The sequence below is a fragment of the Odontesthes bonariensis genome, chromosome 12 (genome assembly GCF_027942865.1).
Source record: "Odontesthes bonariensis isolate fOdoBon6 chromosome 12, fOdoBon6.hap1, whole genome shotgun sequence".
Lineage (NCBI taxonomy): Eukaryota > Metazoa > Chordata > Actinopteri > Atheriniformes > Atherinopsidae > Odontesthes > Odontesthes bonariensis.
In genome coordinates, this window is record NC_134517.1 from 2,246,680 (window position 1) to 2,267,179 (window position 20,500).

General features: G+C 47.4%; 1 protein-coding gene and 1 pseudogene across 3 annotated transcripts in view; one reads left to right on the plus strand and one right to left on the minus strand.

The window, feature by feature from the left end:
• Positions 1 to 2,459: 2,459 nt before the first annotated feature.
• The window catches only part of klhdc3l (kelch domain containing 3-like), a 46,898-nt gene continuing 28,857 nt past the window's right edge, over positions 2,460 to 20,500 (minus strand). For 2 of the 3 annotated variants that reach the window (XM_075478931.1, XM_075478932.1), the window contains 7 exons: positions 12,475 to 12,667; positions 11,252 to 11,334; positions 11,079 to 11,157; positions 10,364 to 10,410; positions 9,114 to 9,234; positions 8,291 to 8,480; positions 2,460 to 3,274 (listed from right to left, as the gene is read on the minus strand). In XM_075478931.1, the coding sequence (XP_075335046.1) occupies positions 2,635 to 3,274; positions 8,291 to 8,480; positions 9,114 to 9,234; positions 10,364 to 10,410; positions 11,079 to 11,157; positions 11,252 to 11,334; positions 12,475 to 12,634 (1,320 nt within the window). In that variant the 5' untranslated portion in view covers positions 12,635 to 12,667 and the 3' untranslated portion in view covers positions 2,460 to 2,634. Of the gene's footprint in view, positions 3,275 to 8,290; positions 8,481 to 9,113; positions 9,235 to 10,363; positions 10,411 to 11,078; positions 11,158 to 11,251; positions 11,335 to 12,474; positions 12,668 to 15,198; positions 15,501 to 20,500 lie in introns of those variants that run through there. The other variant, XM_075478933.1, reaches the window with a different exon arrangement.
• Positions 14,779 to 17,643, plus strand: LOC142396295 (uncharacterized; annotated as a pseudogene).

Genomic DNA, 20,500 nt, shown 5'->3' on the forward strand with positions numbered 1-20,500 from the left:
CCCCTTGGCCCAGATCTTCCTCATGTTTTTCCACAGCCTCTTAAGAAGCTTGGGGCACTTCTTGTATACCTTATATGGTATACCGCTTGGGCCAGGGGCAGCTGATGATTTGGCCTTCCGGACGACGTCTTGGATTTCTTGCCATGGGGGTTCCTTCGCATTCAACTCAGTTGATGGCTTCTCAGGCCTAGAGATGTTGCAGTTGGCCCCTAGACCCTGACCCCTGTTAGGGTCGGTGTGAGCTTCCACAAGGAACTCTTCGACCTCTGCCTTTGTGCTGGAGAGTGAGCCAGATTTTTGCTGGCCAAGAAGAGACTTTGTGAAGCTGTATGGGTCTTTTACTGTGTTTTCATGCATGCTACATTCAGATTTCAAATAGGGATATGTTCTGTGTTTGTTGAAATATTGTTGAAAATGTTAATTTTCTAAAGGATAAAGTATATGCGATTAAAATGCGATTAATTTCGATTAATTAATTTCAAAGCCTGTAGTTAACGCGATTAAAAATTTTAATCGAGTCACAGCCCTAATATATATATATATACACTTCTGTGTATTCATCAGCCTCATCAATGACCTGTTAGGAAACGAACAGGCTGCAGAATGTGGCACATTCATCTCTTGGTGTCCATGTGTAACAACATCCTCCCACATTCAGACTTATTTAAGAGATTAAGATTAAGATTAAGATCAGTTTTATTGTCATGCATACACACGAAATTTGTCCTCCGCTTTTAACCCATCCAGGTTGGCACCTGTTTGACACACACATGCACAGGGTCACACACTCAGAGACAGATGCCAACCTGGAGCGGTGGGCAGCCATGAGGCGCCCGGGGAGCATGGGGGGTACAGTGCCTTGCTCAAGGGCACCTCAGCCGTGACAAGGAGGTGGACTGACACCCCTCCAGCTGTCAGTTCCACCAATCTTTGAGTGGCGAGAGTGGGAATCGAACCACCAACCTTTCGGTTATTGGACGACCAACTCTAACCACTGAGCCACGGCCTAACCCATTTAATGGGCCCCATAGCTCTGGAGCAGAGTTTGGTATGGGTCCCTTTTCTTTCTTATTTTAAAAGATAAACAGAAAGTTCTACCTTCATGAAAGATCAAAGTGACATGAATGTGGCTTGTGTAGATATCTCTGTGTACTTTCAGCTTGGATTTTTTGAAAAATAATAAAGTGTTTACTCATTTTAGATATGAAATCAGGTTTCCCCGACACTGTTAGTAAGACAACGCACAGCATTGTCCTTTAATATATATTTTATAATATATATATATAATAACTTAAAAAAATTCAGTGGAAAAAGAACCAGACTCAACATACAGGCAAACAGGGAGAAGCAATCGATCCCTGTCTCAATTCATCCAACGGCAGCCAATCAAGTTACGCTCCATTGGACAGATCAGCCATGTCCACCAACAGGTGATGGTGCCTCGGTGAATGAGTTTACTTTATTTGCCATTTGTGTTAGTAAAATTGGGTAATAGATATTACTAATATCTATTGAGCTGATTTTATGATTTTTTTTTAATTTATCTATTGAGGGACCGATTGCTTCTCCCTGTTTACCCAGATGTTGAGTCTGGTTCTTTTTCCACTGAATTTTTAGATGTTGAATTCTTTTACACTGATTTTTGTTTTTAGAAATAGATTTTTTTTTACACTGTTGGTTTTTCAAATTCAAAGTCTGATTTTGATGCTGTAAGATTTCAATATTAGAAATTTGTATTCAAACTCTGATGGCACAAAAAAACTTCCATAGTGCATCACACAGGAAAAAAACTTCCTGAAGGCAACACTTTTGAGGGGTTTCTGCAAATATTCCAACAGCATAAACCTACATAAGGGTGTCAGATTAAGGCTACATCCGGCCTCTGGGTCTCACTGAATTTAAACTGAAGGTTAAATATCAGTGGGCCCATTCAGTCCTGTTTCAACTGGCAGTCAGAGAAACTGGTAACTTCTTTTCATTTGTGATCAAAGTTATTCTGGTTCTGTTATTGTTGTACTGAGGTACGTAAATGCTTCCATGTTTCTCCTGGTAGTAAATAACTTATAAATAATAATAAGTTTACACAGAAAGAGACTGACTAGGGAACTAAAACCCGAGCCCAGAAAAGAAAAAGCTTGTTTGATAAAAGCAGTTGTTACAGTTTCTTTCTGTCCAGGACTTGAACATCCTGTCATGTGTGTTTCAGACACACTCTCCAGTCTTTAGTGGTAACTCAGCTGTGTTTAAGCAGCTCTGGCAGTTTGCTGCACTCTGCTGCCCTCCTGAGGTATTAAGGTGTACTGAAGCCACATTCCTCATCTCCCACGCCAACAGTTCAACCCGTCTCAGTGTTCCTCCTGCAGATGAAGCACGTCACAAACACCCATATTTAGCAACATGATCTCACATTACATCTCATTTCCTCAGAGCTAATGGCAGATATCACAGTGATACATGAATAACTGTTAACTGAGGATTTTATTGCTTTTTTGTGACATTTTAAGATGATCAGTACACTGCAAAAAACAGAATTCTTTTTAAAAATCTATAAAAGTATTTCAGTATATGTACAACACATTAGTCAGTGACCCATTTAAGGGGGAAGTGGTAACATAACATGGTCATCTTTAGACGTTAGGAGTCAGTCAGGGTCATTTGCCACATGGAGATGGGACTCTGTCTGGAATAAGGTCTGCCCCCAAGCACCAGCAGCAGATCAGGGAGATGCTGGTGGATATCCCCGTCCTCTCCGCCAAGCAGCTCCTCTTCTGCGCAGCTCCACTGTTTCCTGAAAGCTTTATTCTCAAATGTCAAACAGCTTCCAGTCAGCTGTGGTCTGTTCCTCATCACAGCCTTGTTGCTGCTGCTGTCCACTTCTGAAGAAGAGTGCGTTTTGCTTTTGTAACATTTCTCAGGACTGAACGTCTCCAGCTCTATAGCGCCCTCTGACCCCAGAAAGGTGAGCTGTGCTGGGAAGAGTTTGTTTTTAAAAGGCCTGAGTTTCCCATCCAGCTGCCTGGACTGGAGTGTGGAGCTGAGGCAGGGGCTGCTGGTGGTGGACCTATAGCTGGGACCCAGCCCTGCACAGCAGTGCTGGATTTTGTCCGGAGGGTTGGCGTCCGGCAGAGCGGCGACCTGGCTCCAGGTCTGGCTGCTCAAGCTGTACATCCACAGACAGTTGGTGGGGGAGTTCTGGCTCTCGCCACCTCCAAAGAGAAGCATACTGTCTTTGTAGGCCACAGCTGAGTGGCCCATCAGTCTCGGGGGTCCGGACCTAAAAACAAACATAAGTGGTGTTAGGAGGGTGGGACACTGGGGACGATGTGTGCAGATGTGCCTCAGCAGACAGAGGTAGGTCAGTGGTCCACATGTATTCATCAGAGTGTGTGTGTGTGTGTCACAGAGAAATGCTCTAAAGATAAGTCTGAATGTGGAGAGCTCTCTTAACAGTATTCATTTATTTCATTCATTGGATTCTGATAGAATAGAATAGAATGCCTTTTATTGTCACTATACAAGTACAATGAGATTAAAAGCATCTCCTTTCTCAGTGCAGACATGAGCATAAAAAAAAATAAATAAATAAAAAAATATATAAAAATATAAAATATAACAATCTTAGACATAAAAGAATAAAATATAGTACAAAAGGGGTGGGGGGGGGGGTAGGTGCACAGAGATATTACTATATATATGGATGAATATGCATTCCAGTGTGGGTTATTGCACATAACAGAATATTGCACATAACAGGATATTGCACGGTATATTGCACGGTACTAGAGTATTGCACAGGGTGAAGGAAAGGCCTGGGGGGGGGGGTCACTATGTAGAGTCAGAGTCAATGCCTGTTTGAGTTCAGGGTGTTTATTAGCCTGGGAATTCCCATGCTGCTTTGCGCTCGATTTCATTCTCACTGCAAAGTCAGCCTGGAAACCACCGCCCTTATTTTTGCCAGAGTTTGGGAACCAATCACAGAACGGGGGGGGCAGCAAGACGATGAGGACGTCTATGCGCTACACCGAAGCTTGTAGAGTGTTAATCCAACATGACAGCGGACACAACGTTACCGTTCAATGCAGCCTTAGAAAGTGTTTCGGAGTAGATTCACCCTAGGGTCATTTGAACCGTGACATCCAGCCAAGTAGCCCACCCGAAGTTTTTCCGATATTGGCTGAACATCAGCTGAGTTACTGAGTTATCCCGAATAGCTTAGCACAAGCGCTAACGGACCCTGGCAGTATCTCCAAAATTACCACACTAAAATCACATGTCATGACACCAAACTTCTACAGTAGTACAAATATGGTCTGTACTCACAAAACGATGCATTTGGAAGTTTGTACATAGTCCAGGAGTTTATTATTATCATCAACACAAGCCTGATAGCTTCTCTGCTGCTAAACCTGCGTCGACGTCACTTCTGGGAGCTTGGAGCTTCAAAGTAAGATGAGGGTTGATCTACTACTGTAGACAACAAAGCAAGGCTGCTCAATTTCTCCATTATTAAAATAAATTCACAACTCTACAACATAAAAAATCATGTAGAATATAGCATATAGGCCTACTTTGTTGTCAATTTAAGTAGCTTAGAGCGCAAGTTTAATTTTATTTTCCATTTTTTTCTTCTTCCTCGTCGAATTTCTGTCGTCATCTGGTATAAGTGATACAATTGGCTATGAATCGCGCGCAAAGCAGCATGGGAAGAACCTGACGTCATTTGATAGACATTCGTAGCGCCCAATAAACGGCTCTAGGCATTCGTAAACCACGCCTCAAATACGAGAAAATGCACACCTAGTTCCCAGACCACCATCTCATCGAGATTGTGGACGCGTCAGCCAGGCTAGGTGTTTATGGCATTTGGGAAAAAACTGTTCTTGAGTCTGTTGGTCCTTGCTTTGATGCACCTGTAGCGCCTACCCGAGGGCAACAGGTCAAACAGTTCAAAGCCAGGGTGGGAGCTGTCCTTGACAATGTTTTTTTCCTCTGCTGAGGCAACGGGAAGTGTAGATGTCCGTCAGGGAGGGGAGAGGGTAGCCAATGATTTTCTGAGCTGCCTTGACTACCCTCTGAAGCCTCTCCCTATCTGCCATGGTGCAGCTGCCGTACCATACTGTAATGCAGTATGTTAGCAGGCTCTGGATGGATGAGCGGTAGTAGGTCAGCAGCAGGTTTGAGTCCAGATTGTGCTTCCTGAGGACTCTCAGGAAGTGAAGCCGCTTGATGACCGCTTTTGTGTTTTCTGCCCAGGAGAGGTCGGCGGAGATGAGGACGCCGAGGAACCGAAAAGAGTGGACCCTCTCCACTCGCTCACCGTTGATGTAGAGGGGGGCAGGGTCGGTGCTGTGCTTCCTGAAGTCAACAATGATCTCCATAGTTTTCTTGGTGTTCAGAGTCAGGTTGTTCTCTGAACACCAGTCTGTCAACTTTAGGACCTCCTCTCTATAGGCTGCCTCGTCTCCCTCTGAGATGAGTCCGACCACTGTGGTGTCGTCAGTGAACTTGACGATGAGGTTGTTCTTGTGGGCCGGGCTACAGTCGTGGGTGTAGAGACAGTATAGGAGGGGGCTCAGCACACAGCCCTGTGGGGAGCTCAGGGTCCGAGTGGAGGAGAGGTGGGGACCAAGTCTCACTGTCTGGGGCCGGTTGGTCAAGAAATCCTTTATCCAGGCACATGTGAGAGGCGGGAGGCCGAGGGTGGTTAGTTTAGTGATGAGAGTGTCCGGGATTATTGTATTGAAAGCTGAGCTGTAGTCCACAAAGAGCATCTGAACGTAGCTCTGCCGCTGCTCCAGGTGTCTCAGCGCAGAGTGGAGAGCTAAAGCGATGAAGTCTTCTGTGGATCTGTTCGTGCGGTATGCAAACTGGTAAGGGTCGAAGTCTGGGGGGAGATAAACCTTGATATGCTGAAGAACCAGTCTCTCAAAGCACTTCATGACTACCGGGGTGAGGGCCACAGGACGATAGTCATTTAAGCTGGTGATGGTAGACTTTTTCGGCACTGGGATGATTGTGGCGGATTTTAGGCAGGGTGGGATGACTGCCTGGTCCAGGGAGAGGTTAAAGATCCTGGTGAAGGTGGGGGCGAGCTGGTGGGCGCACGCTCTGAGCACCTTTCCAGGTACACCATCTGGGCCGGCAGCTTTCCTGGGGTTCACAGCTAGGAGCACCCGTCTGACATCGTGCTCCTGTACAGTGAGTGGAGAGGAGCAGGGCCCTTGTGGGGGTGGGGGCAGGGCTGGAGCAGATGAGTGCTGCTGTGATGTTTCAAAGTGAGCAAAGAAGCAGTTTAGCTCCTCTGCCAGCGGCGCAATCAGGTCTCCTGTCACATCACAGCCTTTGTAGTTTGTGATGCCATGTATGCCCTTCCACACCTCCCGTGTATTGTTGCTGGACAGGTGGGACTCTATTCTCCTCTTATAGTCCGCCTTGGCTGTTTTAATTCCTCTGTTCAGGTTAGTTCGAGCGGCCCTGTACAGAGCCCTGTCACCTGACCTGAAGGCAGCGTCGCGGGCCCTGAGGAGTGTGCGAACCTGGTTGGTCATCCAGGGTTTCTGATTTGGGTAAACCCGGATGTTTCTGTCCACAGTCACATTTCCAATGCAGAACTTGATATAGTCCAGTACCGTTTCTGTGAATGTTTCCAGCTCGTGGTGTTCAAATAAGTCCCAGTCTGTCTGTTCAAAGCAGTCTTGTAGTCTGGAGAGTGCATTCTCAGGCCATGTTGTGACAGTCTTTGTGGTGGGCCTGTCACTGCGTCTGAGTGGGGTGTAGGCTGGAGAGAGCAGGAGGGAAAGATGGTCTGACTGGCCGAGGTGGGGGAGGGGTGTGGCTCTGTACCCATGCTTGATGTTGGAATAAACATGATCCAGAGTGTTCTCCCCTCTAGTAGGACACTTTACGTGTTGATAGAATTTCGGGAGTACAGTCTTCAAATTGGCCTTATTAAAATCTCCTGCAATTATGTGAACACCGTCGGGGTGAACCCGCTGTTGATCGTTTATGGTGTTCATCAGGAGAGAGAGCGCTGTGTTTACCCTGGCGTCAGGTGGGATATACACAACCGTGATGATCACAACCGTTAGCTCTCTCGGTAGAAAAAAAGGCCGGCATCTTACAGACATGTACTCGAGGTCCGGGGAGCAGTGTTTGTCTATAATTGTCCCGTTGTTACACCAGCTCTCATGGACGTACATACAGAGCCCCCCTCCTCTGCTCTTACCGGAGTCTTTAGTCCTGTCCCCGCGTAGAAGAGTGCGGTCCGCTAGCTGCATGCTAGCATCGGGTACTCCCAGGTGATGCCAGGTTTCAGTGACTATCAAAACACAACAGTCGCGGACATAGCGATTCCCAGCGAGTTGTACTTCCAAATCGTCCGTTTTATTCACCAGGGATCTGGCATTGGAGAGATACAGGCTCGGTAGAGGTGGCTTGTGTGGTTGTTTCCTTAGCCTTAGCATAACACCGGACCTTCGGCCCCGCTTCTGCTTCCTCTCCCTCCTCCGTCTGCGCCGCCTCCCCGACCCGACAACAACCCATGGAGAGCCCGGTGGTCTCGCTATGCCGTCTGGGATGTTATGCGTGTAGTGAAAGTCCCTCGAAACAGATGTCTGGTGGTGGTCATTTATTAGCTCAAATCAACATATTCATTCATAAATTAGTCCTCATTGGTGTAAAATTATCTCACTTATCCTCCTGAGTGAAGAATAACTTGTCTGTATCTACATAGAGCGGGCAAGCTCTATGGAGGCTGCCATGTCCTTCTGGTCTATGAAAAACGACGAAGTGCAGAGAGGGACGTAAAGCACTTCGAATCGCGTTTTCCCCATTTTGACGTCACGTTTGCACGCAGGTATAAACAGAGCCAGTCTACGCCATTTGACATTCTCTGGTATAAACCAGCCTGAACGGCCTGCACTTTTGTTCGCAATGGAAGACCAGAGTTATGCCACGCCACAGGAGAAGGGATCCTCGTCGCCAAAAAAGCGAAAAAGAGAATTGAAAAGGCAACGTGAGCTTCTTGAATCTTGACACATACCGCCTGCCGTAGTTCAACGCACATTTGAAAACGTGAGGCACTAGAGAGAAAATTCATTCGACTTAGCAAAATAAAATTGCACCACTAGATGGGGGAAGAAATTACATAATGTCCCTTTAAACTAAACGGAGCATCAGCTCAGTGTTCATCACCCTCTTTAAAGAGTGATAATCTTAAAAAAACCTGTGAGAGAAACATCCAAGCCGTCATTTCTTCAGTTTCCTCCAAACAGCCAAACTTCCTACTCACTTGTTTTTAAGAGAAGTCCACGTGTGGTTGGTGGAGTTCCACTTCCAGAAGTCTCTCTGCTCACGCAAACCCTTTAAGCCACCAAAAAGATACATGCAGCTCTGGTAGGCCATGGCAGAGTGACTGTGTCTGGGGCCAGGGCCAAAGGAGCCCTGCTGGGAGCCACTCAGAAGGGACCAAAGCGTGCTATCTGTCAAACACAGGTAGAGGAAAAGTGAATGCTGCAGCTCACCAAGTGAGTTCACAGGCGGTAAGATGCTGAGTTACAGATGTGTGAGTCTTTACCAACCCCCTGCTGGTTCAAACCTCCAAAATGACAAAGTTCCTAGCTTAAATGGGGCAAATCAAAAGAATAAATAAACACTTTCCATGTGCTTGAGAGCGTGTGATCAGGTGAAAACTAAAGAAAATCCCCACCCTGGCATTTTGTTCGGGGCCGTCTGCAGTGAGGCTGCAGGGGAGTCTGTGTGTTTTCCCAACCTGAGATCAGTACCAGCTCTCCCAGTGTTAGGCACTGAGGTTCATGGTTTATCTTATTCTCTGCACGTTAAGAAGTTTTTAACAGTTTGAGAAACATGTGTGAAATGTGTGGCCAGCAGTAAAGCCTGACGTATCTTTAGAGGGTAAGGTTCCTCTAAACCCTGTTTAACTTTGCATGGTCACTGGAAGCTGCAACACCCACCGGGATGAAAAGAAGGCTGCAGTCCTGCTGCTAACTACGGTTTAAAAGGAGAAGTGTTTCACTGCATCTCTGGCATTTCAGACATTTCATTAAAGTTTCAACTCAACAGCTGTGATCAATAAAGAGAAGTATGGGACTCACCAAAATTCAGAGTCCAGAAGTCCTGCGAGGATCCTTTTATGTCCACCAAACCTCCATACATCAGCATGGCAGAGCCAATCACCACAGCACTGTGTGCTTTCCTGTTGGTGGGCGTCTGAGTCTACAAACACAGACGTGCACACTCAAGCATTAATAAAGACAGCCGACCACTCATCAGCACAGTGTGAAACTCAAACTAACACAGCATTGCTCTGAAGCTGATGGGTGTGTGCACTCATTGCTCATTCAGGTGTGACCGAACGCTTCCTTTCAGCTATCAGGACACATCAGGTCCTGCTGCTTCCAAACGTGGACTCATCGTGAGAGACTTCTTCAAGTCTGACTTGCACAGCTGAAGTTAACATGTGCTCATGTGCTGTAAGGTCTCATGAATACATGATGGGAGCACAGAACTGTTAAAAAGGCCATGATCTATAGCCGCTTTCGGACTGTAGGAACCTTTGGCAGTTCTAATAACCTTTTAATCCGCGGGGCCGATTTCTCCCGTGTTCGGACATACAGGAACTCGGGGCTTTCTCCCTTAGTTCCTATAACTATTTAGCTCCTTCTCCGAGGTCGGGTCTTTTCATAGTTCTTATTGAACGAATCTAACGGAGGTGTGTGGTGGTCGGTAGCTACGCCCCATGTCATGCTATCACGGCTGAAATGTTTCCTCATAAGACACAGACACAACCGGCGGGTGTTTAATAAGTTAAACTTACACTGGTCTCATTTGTCTGCAGCGCTCTGCTCTCCTTTCTTCCTTCATGAAATGAAAAAGTATCTCCTGACTCTCTCTGTGAGCTTTTCCAGCCTCGATATTAGACGCCTGATGTGATTGTCCATGATTAATATCACCATCATGCAGACCATAAACACGGTGGCCTCCACCCTCTCCATATTAGCTTCTTGGTGGTGTTTTTTCTACTCTCCTTACTTTTACCGTTTTGTTTTGTGTTTGAATGTAGCGCTAAACGGCTAACGGCTAACGGCTAACACGTCACTGAAGCAGACGGCTGCGCGCGGCGCATCAGTCCCTATCAGGTCCCGACTAATGTGCGAATGCAGACTGAAACAGTTCCGCTGGGGAAGGACAGTTATCAGAACGAAATTCGAGGAGGGTAGTTCTGATAACTACTTTCTTAGAACGGTCTGTCCGAAAGCGGCTAATGTGAACTTTAAAAGATACCCTTCATCTGCTGCCTGTAAGAATACTGACAGCATAACTCCTGCCTCCCATCGCTGTGTACCTGTGGGGGGCGTGTCTTCCCCTGGCAGTGCACCCACTTCTGCTTTGCTGAAACAAACAGAGTAAAACAGAGCTCGTAACTCAAGATGAAGTATTAAACCATAACTCAGCTGTCTAAGAGCATAGAAAACACCTCCCAGCCTGGATACAAACTATTCAAAAGCAATGATCTTTAGGCCTGAAATGATCTCAGGCCTAAAGAGGAAAACTATGAAGAGACTGATCCCAAAATGGGAGCAAAGCTCTGGAAAAAAGAGCTGCATTTAATCTATAAATACGTTCACGTTGTTCTCCAGTAGCTCGTGTTGAAATGTAAAAGAGTTAAGAGCAGCTGCAACAGACGGTGCCTGAACAGACAGAACTAAGAAACACAAGAGCCAGCAAGTTGTGGAATTTTACTGAGCAGGAAAAACATGCAGTTAAGTCACTCTACTTAGGAAAGTTTCATTCATCCGTTTGCTCCTGTATTCTCTTCCTTTTAGCTCAGTTATTTAAGTCAGTATTCCAGAATCTGTATGGTTGGAGGATGTGTGTTTTTAAAGAACACAACGGCTTCCACAGGCTTCACACGCAGCTGGGATCGTTGGTAGTGAATGACTTCACACGGCTCTGGAGACTGGAGCCAACATGTAACAACAGGTTTGATCTGTTCAACTTCTTTGCTGACAATCAGGATTTGTTCCCAGAGTAAATTGCACCTTCACAGTGAAACTCACCGATGTCAAACACCCAGAGGGCATATCTGCACTTTGTGTATGCAGAGTCCAGCATGCCTCCGAACACATAGAGGAAACCCTAGAGAGGTCCAGATGATAAAGCACACAGAGGACATGTTATATACTTCATGTCTTCATGTCTCAGTGGAGAAATGTGGAGGAAACATCTGTACCTCATGAGCCACCATAGAATGCTCCTCCAGCTCCTCTGGTGCAGCTTCACCGGTGCAGTTCAACTCTGTCCATTCGTTGCTCACTGAAATATTGAACACTGTTATTTGATCACGCACAGATTACAAGGCATCGAGCATGTGACACGCAGTTTTTTTGGCTGGTTACATATATGTGTGTCAGAGTCCTTCCCATCGTCACATCATGAAGTCCTTGACTTTTGCCAGCAGTCATAAAAATCCTACTTACTGGCATCATAAACTGAAAACTTTCCTGCTTCCTCCTACTACAAAAAACACCAGCGCGCCCGTCTTCTGTAGCAAAGGGTGGAGACACGACGTCTGCTTCAGCCACGTGGACGGATGCTCACAGTTCAGCTGTCACTGAGTTATCCAACAAAGTCCAGGTCTGTGCTGCATTTCCCAGTTGATCTTAAACAGGAAGCTGTTAGCTGAACCTGTAAAGTGGATGTAACTGTCCTCTGCGTGCCACTGCACCCGTGCTACATGTTCAGAAAGCTGCTGCTCGTCTGGTGTTCAACCTCCCCGAGTTCTCCCACACCACTCCCCTTCTCTGCTCTCTACACTGGCTCCCTGTAGCTGCAGCATCCAGTTTCAGACTCTGGTGCTGGCCTACAGGGCAGTGGAAGGAGCTGCTCCTTCATACCTCCAGGCTGTGGTCCAGCCCTACACCCCCGCCTGACCGCTTCGCTCTGCGGCCTCCAGGCGGCCGGCTGCCCCCTCACTCAGCGGTCCCTGCGCACCATCCACACGCTCACGCCTATTCTCTGTTCTGGCCCCCCGATGGTGGAACGATCTCCGACTGATGTCAGGACAGCTGAGTCGCTGCCCATCTTTGGCCGCAGGCTGAAACCCATCTCTTCAGGAAACACTACCCCGCTCCGCCCTCTGAGGACATCACCTGCTTCCTCCCAGCTTCTTACGCACTTATTTGTTTCCTAAATTGTCTTCCCATCTGTCTCTGTACCTAACTTACCGCTCTTACTCTAGCACTAGTTATGCTCTTAGCTGTTTGGTTTTGGAAGGAAATGCACTTATGATTTCTTGTGACCTGAAGTTCTTTTGCCTACCGATGTGGAACACACTTATTGTAAGTCGCTTTGGATAAAAGCGTCTGCAGAATGACCGTAATGTACATGTGCCACAGTCTGGGAAGCGTGGATATACAATAAATTCTCCAAACTTGAGTCAGTAGCAGTCCTTACCCACACTGTACTTCCAGAAGTCCCTCAGACTGCCATTTCTTCTGCCTCCCAGGACGTAGACATTTGCACCGAAGCTGCAGCAGGCATGCTTGTAGCGGTCACACGGGGACTGGCTGCTCTGAGGGAGCTGCCTCCATAGGCAAGGGTTACTTTGACTCATAACTGGAATCCATCAATCTCACCGGACCATTTTCTAAAAGAAGCAAGATTGGAATGTTAAGAAACAGATAAGATGTACAAAATATAGAATAACCCAAACAATCAATGAGAATTTTGGTTTCATAGCTCTTTTTTTTTAAAGAAACCTAAATGTAAAGTAAATCCAACATACGACAGAGGATCACTAAAAAGTAGATCTCATTGAGAGGAGCAGCTCTTACTTTTGAAAGCAGATGTTTAAAGTGAGAAAGTTTCTGAGAACAAATCATGGCACCCAGTACCACACCGGCTTAGTGGGCAGACTGCAGAGGTTGTTCCAACTCTGGGCTTCAAACTGTGTGTAGTGTTGGCCTCAAACACATCTTAGCATGTGATGGGGAGTGAAAGGTACTTCACAGGGCAACCAAAAGAAGCACAGAGTTATTCTCATTTGCTTTCACTGCTCACACTGGGTAAAAAGAACAGGAGTCCCGCCTTAGGTACCAGAGGGGCAGGAACATTGGCTTTTCTGGGTGTTGGAGCAGATGCTTTCTGCCTCATAGTGTCCACACCCCGACTAATCAGAGCTCCTCTGGTGGCGGGAGGATGACCCACACGATAAAAGGCAGGTCGTCTTCATGTTTTGACTGATCTTTGGAAGACTGTGTGTCCTCAGCATAGCTGTGGAAACCGAGGACATGTCACCTGATGACATGGACAAGTGGAGGTGTGTGACGTTAAAACCTGGAAGTTCTTCTTTTTTCTTGGCTCCACAACTGGAAATATGTGCATCATCAAAGTGTGAGGCATGTGGTGCTGATCACATGAGACAAACCCTGAAAAATGGACAAATAGAAGGAGTGAATTGGAAACGATGGGGTTGTTGCTCATTAGCCCTGCAGCATGTGGCCTGAGACTGTTAGCTGGGTGGAGCTCGGTTTTATGTGCATCTGGGACTGTGACTCACAGAGCACATGGCAGCTTATAAAGGCCCCGGTGTCGGGGGGCACACACTGCAGCAGGAACAGTGAGACTCCAGGGAGAAAGTCCACGTGCAGAATGTTCTTCCAGCTATGACGGCTTTAGTTTCTGTTTGATCACTGAGACATCAAACTTGTTTCAAACCATGACTGAACTTGTGTTTATATGTGTTTCTGTGTGATTATCAAGCCACTACATTAAGCTGAATACTTCCTGTGTTTATCAAGCAGAGCAGGGCAGGAGGAGACTGCAGGGCGGGGGTCAGGGTGGGGTGGACACCTGAGCCATGCAGGGGAAACATTAAAAATGTATGTAACTACAGCTATGTCATTTGATGCATGTGGAATTTTACACCACGTGCTGTGAAATTCAATTCAATTCAATTCAGTTTTATTTATAAAGCGCCAAATTACAACAAATGTCATCTCAAGCCAATTAAATAATATTATTAATATCCAATTCAAGCCAATTGGAGTTCAATTCATTGTAATTATAATCCAATCCATAATTCATATAGAACCAATTCAAAAACTATTTCCTAGCTAAGGAAACCAATAGATTGCACTGAAACTTGTCTTCAGTCCAATCTCCCGTCCTGAGCGTGCCTGAGTACCTGTGGAGAGAAACGACTCCCTTTGAACAGGAAGAAACCTCTGGCAGAACCAGAACCAGGAAGGTTGGCCATCTGCCTCGACCAGCTGGGGGCTGAGAGGACAGAAAAGAGGGGACAATAAACACTGTAACACCAAGCCAGAGACACCTGCTGAGTGTGTTTGACCTTCTGGAGGAGCTGTGGACTTCTTGATTCATCCAGAATTCGTAAGCTACATTTATCTTGTGTACCATTTTGCTTTTTGCTAGATCTTTGCCTGATTTTTGTTAGATTTTTGACTGCTAAAAGTAAATTTGCCGGAGGCTTGTTTTCACTGTGTGATAACAGCCCCATTGAAACTAGCTTCAGCCCTGAGTGGCCACTTGTCTTTTAATCTGTGGGAGGGGTCTGCACTCCTGCAGACAATCAGCAATTAGTGAATCAGTACAAAGAAACTCCTGTTGTTGGAAGCGTCAGCCTTCAATGGAAGGCTGTCCTACAAAGGCACTTGACTTTTTCAAGTCCGACTTCCTCAAGGGCGATCTTCGTCTGGACGGTCCCTGTAAGTGTAAAGTACCATTTTTCAAGAAACTATGTGCTTCATCCCCGTTCTTTCCTCTCGGTCTCGGCGACCACGCAGATACAGGGTCAGACCCAGAGGCCAGGACCCCACTAATATCATCCACCCTTCTCTCTCTACTCATGTTGAGCAAGTGGTGGCAGGGGGGCTGTGGAACTGCCATTCTGCTGTGCAGAAGGCTGAGTTTATCTCAGGTTATGCATCCATGCTCTTCCTTAACTTTCTTGCTCTTACAGAGACCTGGATCACCCCAGAAAACACTGCCACGCCCGCAGCTCTGTCTGATGTGTACTCTTTCTCTCACACTCCCAAAGCTGCGAGGCGGGGCGGTGGTACTGGCCTGCTCATTTCCAAGGACTGGAAATAGTCTCTTTGTTCCCTCTTGCAATTCTCTCCCTCCTCCTTTGAATTTCATGCTGTCACTGTCTCTCACCCAGTCAAGGTCACCATCGCTGTAGTTTATCGTCCACCAGGCCCTATTGGGGACTTCCTGGAGGAGCTGGACACTCTTGTCTCTCACTTCCCTGATGATGGCTCCGGCCTGATCCTTCTCGGTGATTTCAACATCCAGACAGAGAAGCTTCACCCTCTTGTTTCTTTTCTCTCCTCCTTCGACCTAGCTCTCTCCCCATCTCCTCCTACCCACAAGGCTGGCAACATACTGGACCATCTTCACCAGGCACTGTTCTAGCGCCAACCTCTCTGTCATTCCCCTTCATCTCTCTGACCACTACTTCATGTCCTACACCCTCTCCCTCTCCTCTCCCCCTCCCGACCTCCCCCCACCCACTTGGTATCTTCTCGTCCCAATCTCCGCTCTCTCTACCCCACTGACTTCTCCTCTTCTGTTCTCTCTGCTCTGCCTGCTCCCGAATCTTTTTCTCTTCTTTCCCCTGACACTTCTACTGATCTTCTTCTCTCCACCTTGTCCTCCTCTCTGGACAAACTCTGTCCCCTCACCTCCAGGCCTGCACACTCAGCTCCACCTGCCCCATGGCTGTCGGACTCAGTGCGTACTGAGAGGTGGAGCGTGAGGGCGGCTGAGCGCAAATGGAGGAAAAGTAAACTTCCTGAAGACCTTCTTGCCTTCCAGTCCTTGCTTTCCACTTTTTCCTCCTCTCTCTCTGCTGCAAAAACTGCCTTCTTCTGTAACAAAATTCAAACTTCTGCTTCCAACCCCAAAAAACTCTTCCAAACTTTCTCATCCCTCCTCCAACCCCCACCCCCTCTCCCCTTCTCCTCCCTCCTCCCTGACGATTTCGCCGACTTCTTTGACAAGAAGGTTAACGATATCCGATCTTCCTTCCCTCACCTCCCAGCTGTCCACACCACCCACACCTGTCGCTCTCCCTCACCTCCCTCTCTGTCCCACTTCTCTCCCCTCTCTGCAAATGAGGTCCTTCACCTTGTAACATCCAGCCGCCCCACCACATGTTCCCTTGACCCAGTCCCTTCCCCTCTCCTTCATTCTGCTGCACCTGATCTTCTTCCTTACCTGACCCACCTCATTAACACATCTTTGACATCAGGCTCTTTTCCTTCTGCTTTCAGGACTGCCAGAGTCACTCCTCTTCTAAAGAAACCAACTCTTGACCCCTCAGAGATCAAGAATTACAGACCGGTATCCCTTCTACCCTTTCTGTCCAAAACTCTTGAACGTGCTGTCTTTAAACAACTGTCCTCTTACCTCCACCAGAACAACCTCTTGGATCCCTACCAGTCCGGGTTCAAGGTGGGCCACTCAACTGAGACGGCCCTCCTAGCAGTAACTGAGTCACTCCAAACTGCTCGAGCTAACTCTCTCTCCTCTGTCTTGATTCTCCTGGACCTGTCTGCAGCATTTGACACAGTGAACCACGACATCCTTCCCTCTACCCTGGAGGGAATGGGGGTTTCTGGCTCTGCACTCTCCATGTTCTCATCCTACCTGACAGATCGCTCCTACCAGGTCACACTGAGAGGGTCTGTGTCGAAGCCACGTAGGCTCACCACTGGGGTTCCCCAAGGTTCGGTCCTGGGTCCTCTTATTTTCTCCCTCTACACATCATCTCTTGGTTCTATCATCCACTCCCATAACTTTTCCTACCACTGCTATGCAGACGACACCCAGCTGATTCTGTCTTTTCCCCCTTCTGACACCCAAGTGGAACCACGCATTGCTGCGTGCCTGGCAGACATCTCGGGGTGGATGTCGATGCACCACCTTAAGCTCAACCTGGACAAGACTGAGCTGGTGTTTCTCCCGGGGAAGGGCTGCCCGTTCCGAGATCTGGCCATCACCATGGATGACTCCGTGGTGACATCAACCCAGACCGCGAGGAATCTGGGTGTGATCCTGGACGACCAACTGTCGTTCTCGCCAAACATCGCATCAGTGACCCGTTCCTGCCGATTCCTCCTCTACAACATCCGGAGGATTTGCCCCTTCCTCACCGACAAGGCAGCACAGGTGCTCATCCAGGCTCTTGTCATCTCCCGCCTGGACTACTGCAACTCCCTCCTTGCTGGCGCCCCGGCTTCTGCCATCAGACCTCTGGAGCTGGTTCAGAAAGCTGCTGCTCGTCTGGTGTTCAACCTCCCCAAGTTCTCCCACATCACTCCCCTTCTCCGCTCTCTACACTGGCTCCCTGTAGCTGCTCGCATCCAGTTTAAGACTCTGGTGCTGGCCTACAGGGCAGTGGAAGGAACAGCTCCTTCATAATTCCAGGCTATGGTCAAGCCCTACACCCCCGCCCGACCACTTCGCTCTGTGGCCACCAGGCGCCTGGCACCCCGATGGTGGAACGATCTCCCGACTGATATCAGGACAGCTGAGTCGCTGCCCATCTTTCGCCGCAGGCTGAATACCCACCCAGGCATGCAAACTGGTCAGGGGTGAAAAAGGGTACACGGACACACGGCACGCGCGGAAAAGCGGAAACATGAGACGCATTAAGCTGTAAATTAGACAAAACATATATTATAAAATATACAGTATGTCCCATTTGCATTAAGTAGAGAACAGCTGTGCAGCATAAAAGATGAATTTATAGGTACAGTAGGCCTATCAATTGCATTTACTGTACTATTATGTGTTTGATATATAACATCACAGGTCTTCAAAAACATTTAACTGTAGTATCATACATTTAATTACATTAAATTTAACGAAAAAGTTAGTCCCATGGTCCTTAAAGGGATACTACAAGTATGTAGGATTAGACGTTTAATTAATTACTGCCCCAAGACAGCCTATGCTTAGTAATAGCCTATGTCATTAGTAAGTGAACGATGACTCTCCCGACCACTTTCGCAGTCCGCTGTCATTAAACCACGAAAGTGAACGTTTGGCATGCCGAGCCAAACGAGCTCCACGGGAAAAACTTCAACATCAGCAATTCACTTGACGTACCGCCAGAGACAAATTTGTATCGACAGCTGGCACTCTAACATGAAAAACATTCTCGCGGCAAGCTTAGTTAAACGGCATTTTTTCATGACAGTGTAAGTTTTGAGACATGCATGCCACGAGTACTACGTAATCCTACATTGTGCCCCTTTTAACTTCGATTGATGGTGCATCATACTGGATGAACACGAGTGCACCTGTAGGCTGTCATCATCAACGGGGGTGTGGGCGAACAGCGAGGGGATGGGGGTCGACTCGCACTCAAATACGACCTGTGGCAGAGCTCTCCGGACTCTGCATTGATAAACTCACGACGAATGAAACGACCTCCTCAAATGGGCAAAATGTTCCCTTTCCGTGATTATCGGAGGGTATTATGAAGGGGCATACCTCGTTAAAAAGCCAAGTCCGGCGACAATTAAGGTCTCCATTGACGTTGGCTAAAAGTATTAGCAAAGCCCTGAACTTGTGTGGAAGGCGCTAGTTAGCCACTCTACAGTTACATCGAGTAGCACTAACACAAACAGCGTTCTGTGAGGCGGTGAAATATCGAGGAATTGTAGACTATTTCAAGTCTGTTATCAAGACATTTAGCTGACACTTGTATCAAAGACACTATTCCAAGCACATTAATTGATCTAACGACACAATTCGTTATGAAGACTATTTCAGGACATCAGTCAAATTGTAGCATTTTAGCTTCAGAAGTTAACAACTGTAAACATTAATCCCGACCTGTCCTTGTCGCAATTTCCACCGTGTGGGGTCCGGGCGGGGGGGGGAGAGGAGGAGAGGGAGATAGGGGTTCGCCCTCCTCACTTCTGATTGGTGATAGTGCTTCTCTCACATGCCACTCTTGTCAGTCATTTGTTGTCACGAGAAGAGAGCGGCGGTGATAGGTCTAGTGTAGTTTTGAGGTTCACAGTTCCACTCGCTAGTTGACATGCTCACACCCCCCCCCCGCCCCCGAATTTTTTTTTTCTCCTCGGATCTATGCGATTCAGAAGAATGACACATTTTGATTTCAAAACGGCGAATTTCGCCGAAAGGTGGCAAGTTTGCATGCCTGCCACCTCTTCAGGAAACACTACCCTGATCCGCCTTCTTAGGACATCACCTGCTCCGTCCTAGTTCCTTACTCACTTATTGTTTCCTCCACTACTGGCAGCCTCTATATTTTCATTACCCCCTACCCGAACCAGGGTTTGAATCCCATTCCTGCTTTTCTTACCTCTTTTATTTCTTCCCCTACCCGAACCAGGGTTTGCATCCCCACCCCGCTGTGACTGGTGTGCAGTTGGTGAGAGGCTGAGGTAGATTATGGTGGTTGTGGTGTGAGGGGCAGTGTTGGCTGGCATTAGGGGGGTGACTCTGGGACGCCAGTGGTCATTGTCTAGCCTCCTGGAGGTGTTGTGGGCCCAACTAGACGAAACACTGATGGAAGGAGGTTCCCACCTGATGACCCCAATGATATGTTGGTCAGCACTGCTCACTAATCTATATAATAGGGAGTGTAGGGAATTATTCACTGAGTCTGGTCCTTTATTTTATTTTTTTATTTTCTTTAGCACAAGTTTCTTGTGTTTATATTGAATCCTAAATTGTCTTTGTTTTCTAAATTGTCTTCCCATCTGTCTAGGTACCTGACTTATCGCACTTACTCTAGCACTAGTTTTGCTCTTAGCTGTTTGGTTTTGGAAGGAAATACACTTATGATTTTTTGTGACCTGAAGTTCTTTTGCCTACCGATGTTGAACGCACTTATTGTAAGTAGCTTTGGTTAAAAGCGTCTGCAAAATGACCGTAATGTAATGTAATGCTGAGACACTTTATCAGAAAGGAAAGTTTTAAGTCTGATCTTAAAGGTAGAGAGGGACCTGATAACTGAAGGCTCTGCCTCCCAAACTGGGAGCTGGTTCCACACATAGGGGCCTGATAACTGGAGGCTCTGCCTCCCAAACTGGCAGCTGGTTCCACAGAGAGGGGCCTGATAACTGAAGGCTCTGCCTCCCAAACTGGCAGCTGGTTCCACAGAGAGGGGCCTGATAACTGAAGGCTCTGCCTCCCAAACTGGCAGCTGGTTCCACAGAGAGGGGCCCGATAACTGAAGGCTCTGCCTCCCAAACTGGCAGCTGGTTCCACAGAGAGGGGCCCGATAACTGAAGGCTCTGCCTCCCAAACTGGCAGCTGGTTCCACAGAGAGGCGCCTGATAAATGAAGGCTCTGCCTCCCATTCTACTTTTAGAAACTCTGGGAACCTCAAGTAAACCTGCAGTCTGAGAGCAAAGTGCTCTGTTGGGAAAATATCCAACTGTGAGATCTTTAAGATATGATGGAGCTCGGTCAT